Consider the following 7,314-nt stretch of genomic DNA (forward strand, 5'->3'; position numbering starts at 1 on the left):
GGGGGGGACTTATTTCACAGCTGCTGTTGTTGGGACAACCTGTTTGGAGACAGATCATACGCAACACATGAAAATAAAAACCTCACATACTGTATAGATAGAGATATGTATGTGTGTGAGTGTCCTCACAAAGGAGCAGAGACAGATCCTCTGCTCCTGATGATGTTCAGTATTTACTGACTGCTTTGTATCACAGAATGTATTATGATGGAAAGATTATGTGAAAGGATTTTTTATTTCATGTTTTTGGACAGTTTTATGTAATAATAAAAAAACTTTAAGCTGTTCTTATGTCATTTAAGACTCAAAATCGTTGAGAAAAGTTTCTCAAAAGTTTTTTTCTAGGTTTTTAGGCCAATAAGGTTTCATTTATTTCCCAAACTATCCCGATTGTTTTGGCTCGTGCACTCCTTTCTGTTTGTTTTCCATTTACACAGCAAGAGTATTAACACCGTTGTTCAGCGCATTCAGAAACATGCTGAATTTGACAAAAGTGTGTTGGGTTAATATAACTTACTATTCCTTTAGCTATGTAATAAAGTAAACACTTTATATAATACAACATCACAACTCTGTTCTTAAGAGCAGGGCCACAGAAACTGTTCCTCAAGACATTTTGCAGAATCAAATCAAGATTAGGTGTCAATCCACATCTTAAGGTCTCTAAATCAATACACAAAAACCAGAGTAAAAACACAGGCCCAAACAAACGTATGAAGAGATGACAATGGCTTTAAAAAACAAGTTAAAGAAAGGTTCCCTGCCCTCATTCAACAGCTCTCTTTAGCGTGTGCACTTGCTGTAATCTGATAATCTGATAACTGTGATTTTACATGAATTGATACAGGCGGCTTCTGTTACTCTCTGTCTCTCCTGCAGTGGTCTTCTTAGCGGCCCAAGCATCTCCATGGCAAAGACCTGATCTTTGGGAGCAGGACAGAGTCTGGCCTCCCATCCAGGTCCCATACCAGAAATCCTTGGCGTCATGGGAACAAGTAGGTCCAACAGGTGAGGGATTTAATCTGCAGCTGTCTAGCTAGGACTAAATGTGCAATTAATTCTTCATTTTATTTAGTGATCTTTGAAAATCTCCATTTCTGTGTTACTATTCCTTTGCCACCTAGATCATTTTGTATTCCTGAAGTCAGTGTAACAGCTGATTGAGTCCCAAATGACAAAGACATGAGAAATAAAGGTGTCAAAGTGTTAATTCACAGCCTGATTTTGCCATCCTGACTGTATCTTATCTTTAATATTACTGCAAATTGATTTATACCCTGGATTATCCTGGAAAATGCTTTTGTTTTAAGGTCTTAAATTGATTTTATCACATCTATTAATCCATTTAATTTGTGTGGGAGTCAAAGTGTCAAAGGGCATCACAACAGCCTTTTGATGCCTTTTGCTTAACAACGTTTTTATCCATTTTTCATTGCTTACAGAAACGTTTTATCCTTTTGTAACGTTGTCCTGTCCTGAAGTCATAGCCCGGTAAAAATGGGTTTGCAGATTCGGTGAGGTAGTCGGGGTGAGTCAGGCCCGGCTCAGGGATATTTATAGCAAGCTCATCCTTAGAAAGACCAAGCTGTCCTACACTGTCCTGATAAAGTAACACAAAAACACACCCCAAAAAATGGACTAACGGATTGATTTGTTGTTACAAGGAGCAATGTTTCCCCCTGAAACATCAGATCTCTCATTATTCACATTATTCTCATTATATACAATAATGTAGATATAATTAGTAACATAAACGTTGTCGCTTCTTAAAATGGATGTCTGACAGACACTGACTCAGATCAGATAATCCTGTAATCTGTGATGACAACAATCCTTCTCACATTGCTAAACTGAACTCACCTTCCCAGCCGGTAATCCTCCATGTAAAGGAGAGAGACTGGTCATCTTAGTGACTCGGAGTTTGGTCAATTTAGGTAGAGTGTTTGGGAGTTAAATAGATTTCCTTTTAAATGAGTCCCCAATGAGTCAGGTATTATTTTGCTTTCACTTTTTTTGTTTTTTTGGTATTCCATTAGCAAAGGTTGCGAATAGTTGCTGGTACTCTTTTTGGTAAGACTTTGGTTGAGGTTCCATTTTTACAAAGCCAATGTATAGTCAATAGTGGCCGCAATTGTTTTTATTCAATCGACCTGGAGTTAAAAAATGGAAGCCCGCAATACTTCACTGTACAATCGGTACCCATGGATCAATAAGATAACTGGCTCTTTGTTTCTCCTGTTTATATTGTGCACACTGCTGTTTCGAATGCTACGTATCTGTTTTCTATTCATGCATTTACACACTTTATATAACCACATCCATATCTATATGTATTTGTTTGAATCTAATTTCCCCGTTTTGAATCCCAATCTCCCCCTCTCTGTTGGCCTGATAGGTATGACATTATGTCAGCTGTTTTACCAGAAGAGGAACGCAAGAAGATCTCTAGCTTAGTACTCCCTAACGGCCACAATTCCCTCAACTTCCGACTGCCCTCGGCCTGCGGCGCAGAGACAGAAGACAGCAGGAAGAGTTCTGCAGCCTCTGCTGCCGTGCCCAACACGAGGGGACAAAAAATGATGAACAACTACAACGGAAAGATTCTGACAAGGAGCTCCAACCAAATACGGAGTCGGTTTGTAAAGAAAAATGGACAATGTAATGTTGTGTTCACCAACATGGACGAAAAGAGGCAGCGGTACCTCGCTGACATCTTCACCACCTGCGTGGACACCCGCTGGAGATACCTGCTGCTTCTATTCTGCACCAGCTTCTTGGTCTCATGGCTTTTCTTTGGCATTATCTTTTACAGTGTCTCCCTAGTACATGGGGACTTTGAGGAGCAACCGACGGTGAAAGGTGATGGGCTGGCGGTGGCGGGGCTGCATGGACCCACCTTTGGACACACATCTGGAGAGCAGACACAAAGACTGCCCTGCATACTTCATGTCCGTGGCTTTGTTGGGGCGCTCCTGTTCTCAATGGAGACCCAGACCACAATTGGTTATGGCTGGCGCTGCGTTACCGAGGAGTGCCCTGTCACTGTGATAACAGTGGTCATCCAGTCCATTGTGGGCTGCATCATCGACTCTTTCATGATTGGCACCATCATGGCCAAGATGGCCCGGCCAAAGAAGAGGAATCAGACCCTGGTGTTCTCCAAAAATGCTGTCATCGCCCTGCGCGATGGGAAGCTGTGCCTCATGTGGAGGGTGGGCAACCTGAGGAAGAGCCACATCGTGGAGGCTCATGTCCGTGCACAGCTCATACGTTCATATGTCACAGCTGAGGGGGAGTTTATCCCCTTGGAGCAGATGGACCTCAATGTGGGCTATGATGAGGGCACAGATAGGCTGTTTCTGGTATCCCCGCTTGTTATAATCCATGAGATAGATAAGGATAGTCCCTTGTATACTTTAAGCAGAGCTGATCTGGAGACGGATGACTTTGAGATTGTCGTGATCTTGGAGGGGATGGTGGAGGCCACGGCCATGACCACCCAGTTCCGTAGCTCCTACCTTGCCAGAGAGGTCTTGTGGGGTTACAGGTTTGAGCCTGTGATCTATGAGGACCGGGACTGCTACAAGGTAGACTACTCTCGCTTCCACAAGATCTGTGAGGTGCCGTCGATGACCCGCCTCAGCGCCAAAGAGCTTAACGAGGCCGCAAGTCGGGCCTCTTCTGCTGCTTCTGGCGCTTCTCCGGTCTCTGCATGTAGATCCACACAAGACTTGATTCCCAGGGCACTGAGCGCCTTTTGTTACGAGAACGAGTTAGCATTGAGCTCTGGGGAGGATGAGGATGACATCTTCGACTCCCAGATTGGGCAGAAGGAGAGAGCAGAGGAGAGGAGGACTTCTGTAGATTTCAAAAATATGTTCCAGGACGATGCGACTGTGACAGCAGGCAGTCACAGCGTCATGTGTGTTCTAGACATGGACAATAACCAGATGGAGTTTGACATCCTACAGACTGACATCCCTCTAGATCCAGTGACCTATAAGAATGAGCAAGAGAGCTAAACATTGTCACGTGTCCTTTTTTTTTTTTTTTTTTAACCAAACCCAAATCCTTTCAACCCAAAGAGGGATTGCTTGGCGATGTGTTCAATTTTGGATTGCAAGTACAGAAATTATTATGATTTCATAACCACACGTTTCAGACTGAACGTACATTTTTGAACAGTTAAAAACAGTTACAAAATGTACTTTATTTAACATTTCATTTGTTCTGTGAATGTAAACAAGATGTTTTATGAAAGTAATAGCAGTTTTGATGTAATTATCTAACTTTCCGAAGATAACTGAGCTCAAGACTTAAATAGTCATTTTTTAAGATGCACTGTTTTATCAAAAAGTGGTCACTTTATGCTAGATAATCTCCATGTTGTTCATGGGTTTCAATGGGCATTATATCTGCAATACTTCCCTGCTAATTCGGCTATTTGCACATTTGTGAAACTGCCTGTTTTGTTAAATCCATTCCTGTAAATCTAGGAAAAAACGTATTTATGTAAATAATAAGTTAGTTATAAACTACTGTTGTGTTTTTTGCTGTGCAGTACTCCCAGGAGCATCCCAAGTGCAATCACAAAGAGTAAGCAAAGCAAAACAAGTCTTGATTTATTGTGATTTACGACAACAGCATTGCATTTCAAGTCTTATGTTATAAACAATTTTATTTCTTCTGAAAACAAGAGAGAATTGAATGAAAACTGAACCGGATTTACCTTAGTAGTAACCAAGACTTTTGTTACTGTGGATCAGTGATTCCCAACCAGGGGTACGTGTACTGTTTTCAGGGGGTAAATGGAAAGATTTTAGTGTAGCTCAACTAACAAAAAATAAAACAAATTAAAAATTAGGATTTGATTGGAAGAATATATCCATGTATAACCATGAAGTCAACTGTAACACCTGAACGCTGCATGTTATGTAATAGTATAAAAGTAAGAGAATAAGCAAGTTTTAAACAGGTAACGGTAATGAATAAAAGTAACTAGTTAAAAGTAATGACTAAACAGTTCCAATGGTAAGCAAAGTATGGTAGAAACGGTTAAAATAGCTCAAAATTAAAATAGTTAGCTAAAGGTAATGGATCACTATAAGTAATACTAGCCTAGAAGGTTTATAATAGTGTGAATGCTGACCAAACCCACCTTAATATTGCCAGTTTAGTTCTATAAAATAATAAAAAACAGAGCCCAATTTTATATAATGGGTGTTAAACATTTGAAACACATTGTGAATTGATGACTGGATATGCAAGTTCATCTGAAAGGGCTGTGGGGGGGACCCCGCAGGAAAACGGTTTGCAACCACTGCTGTAGATTATAGGTAGGCTATTAACAAAAAAAAGTCTATCTAATATTACTCTTTTAGTTTTACTAATTATAGAGCAAAGTAGACCTTTTGTTTACTTGATGGATGTTTTTTTGTTGGTTTGTTTCTTGCGGAGGCTGCAGACGGTGATAACAGAAACTATGTTGGTGGCTTTAATTCATTCATTTGTGCTGTTGTTGCTCGCCAAAGGTTCTGGAGTAGGAAAGTAACACACATAGTGCCTCTGATTTATCATTTGAAAACTGGGGTGCATGCTGCCTGAGTGTACTCATTGTCTTTGATAGAAAGGTTGTGAAGCCACTGTAAAACTCAACAGGAACTAAAGAGATGAAGGCTGAGGAGTACAGGGTCTGGAAATGTGCAATAGGTCACTGGGACAGTAGAGATAAAGTCAAGTGTAACTGCATGGCAGGTTGACAGCTGTGAAGTAAGTTGTAACAATGACAGTAAAAAACCCTCTTTTTTTCTTATACAAGAAGATGCACATGGTATTTGCAGTTAAACTTAATTTAATCAAATGTGGCAAATTTCTCCATTGTGGTACTTAAAGCGAACTAAAAACCAACAAATGTTTCAATACATTAGACTGTGAATGTATTTTTCCCTGTCACCTTTAGGTAGTCACACAGCTTTCAGAGCAGTCTACCTGCTGCACCTGATGATAGTGCAACTGCATTTAAATCTTCTAAATTTGAATCAATCTGAAATTGCTTGAGATCAACTCATGTATACCCAACTGGTCTTTCTGCAATGTTGGTTTGAGTGCAGGGAAACAGCAAACTGTAAATGCCATTTTGTGTAATAGACATAATACTTGGTTTCTTTTGCCTGCTGCTTTGTATAAATCTAATGAGAAACATGCACTAACCAAACTCTTGTCCTAATTGAAATAGGCTGAGAAGAATCTCAAGAACAAAGCACTTTATTCATCCTTGTATATTTTTGATGTTTCAAATAAATATTTATCTAATTCTGGTTCTTGTTCTTTTTCGAGTCCTGGTAAAAGATGTATTAAATGCATTCAATTTTTGGGGCTTTTCCGTCTTTATTTGACAGGACAGCTAGGTGAGAAAGGGGAGAGAGAGGGGGGGGGAAGGTATGCAGTAAATTGTCAGGTCAGATTCAAACCCTGGACCTCTGCGTAGAGGCATAAACCTCTCAGTATACAGTATGTGCGCCTGCTCTACCCACTGATCCACCCTGGCCACCTAATGCAGCAATGAAACTCCAGACCCACTAGGTGCCTCTGCAGCCATTTTTATCACCAGAGAGCTTTAGCACAAAACTGGACCGTATGTTCCCTCTAGTGGTGTAGTGTAGACGCAGCCGAGAAAGTCAACCCTGGATCATGAAGAATTCACGAATACTTCGAGAAAAAGACAACAAGATGATAATGAATACCCTATAGAACAAAAGTCAAATTAGTTTTGACCTCCACTGGTTATGTGTGTTAGTAGCACAGCTACATTGGGAATATTCTGGAAAGGTTTGTCAGTGTGAGGAGAAAGTGCATTGAAGTGGAAATAGCATCTCAGAAAAGACAACACAATGGTGCCCAGCTGAATTCTCAATAACTACTTCATATATCTGACGATGCACTTATCTGATATATCATTTTTGAAGTGGCTCATACTGTCTCTTTTACTTCTGGTCGTGGAAAAGTGCCTGTCTTGATTTCAAACAAACTATTCATAATAATGCGACGATGATTTAATCCAAATTTGAAAGAAGATCTAAAAAGTGACAAACGTAAAACTACAGTATGTGGATATGATTATGACTTTAACTCAGAAGGGATTGCCTGAAGAAGATGTTTTTAGTTATAGTGTTGGTATCTGTCTGATTGGTTTATATTTGGATTCTGAGTCAAACATATCTGGAAGGTTGTGGTCTTACACTGTATCCCTCTCCCCGTGATAAGCAGAAGAATTGAAGAGGAAGAATCTGAGAGAGAGAGAGAGAGAGAGAGAGA

At 40.3% G+C, this 7,314-nt stretch overlaps 1 protein-coding gene and 1 long non-coding RNA gene across 3 annotated transcripts in view; one reads left to right on the plus strand and one right to left on the minus strand.

The window, feature by feature from the left end:
- Positions 1-6,317, plus strand: part of kcnj4 (potassium inwardly rectifying channel subfamily J member 4) — a 10,587-nt gene extending 4,270 nt beyond the window's left edge. Inside the window, exons 2-3 of one of the 2 annotated variants that reach the window (XM_032536634.1) lie at positions 880-1,008; positions 2,396-6,317. In XM_032536634.1, the coding sequence (XP_032392525.1) occupies positions 986-1,008; positions 2,396-4,022 (1,650 nt within the window). In that variant the 5' untranslated portion in view covers positions 880-985 and the 3' untranslated portion in view covers positions 4,023-6,317. The remainder of the gene's footprint in view (positions 1-879; positions 1,009-2,395) is intronic. The other variant, XM_032536635.1, reaches the window with a different exon arrangement.
- The window catches only part of LOC116702457 (uncharacterized), a 27,842-nt gene that overhangs the window by 16,875 nt on the left and 3,653 nt on the right, over positions 1-7,314 (minus strand). The window contains exon 2 of the long non-coding RNA XR_004335168.1: positions 1,465-1,470. This is a non-coding gene — a long non-coding RNA (uncharacterized LOC116702457). The remainder of the gene's footprint in view (positions 1-1,464; positions 1,471-7,314) is intronic.

This window comes from Etheostoma spectabile, chromosome 15, assembly GCF_008692095.1.
Source record: "Etheostoma spectabile isolate EspeVRDwgs_2016 chromosome 15, UIUC_Espe_1.0, whole genome shotgun sequence".
In the NCBI taxonomy this organism is placed as follows: domain Eukaryota; kingdom Metazoa; phylum Chordata; class Actinopteri; order Perciformes; family Percidae; genus Etheostoma; species Etheostoma spectabile.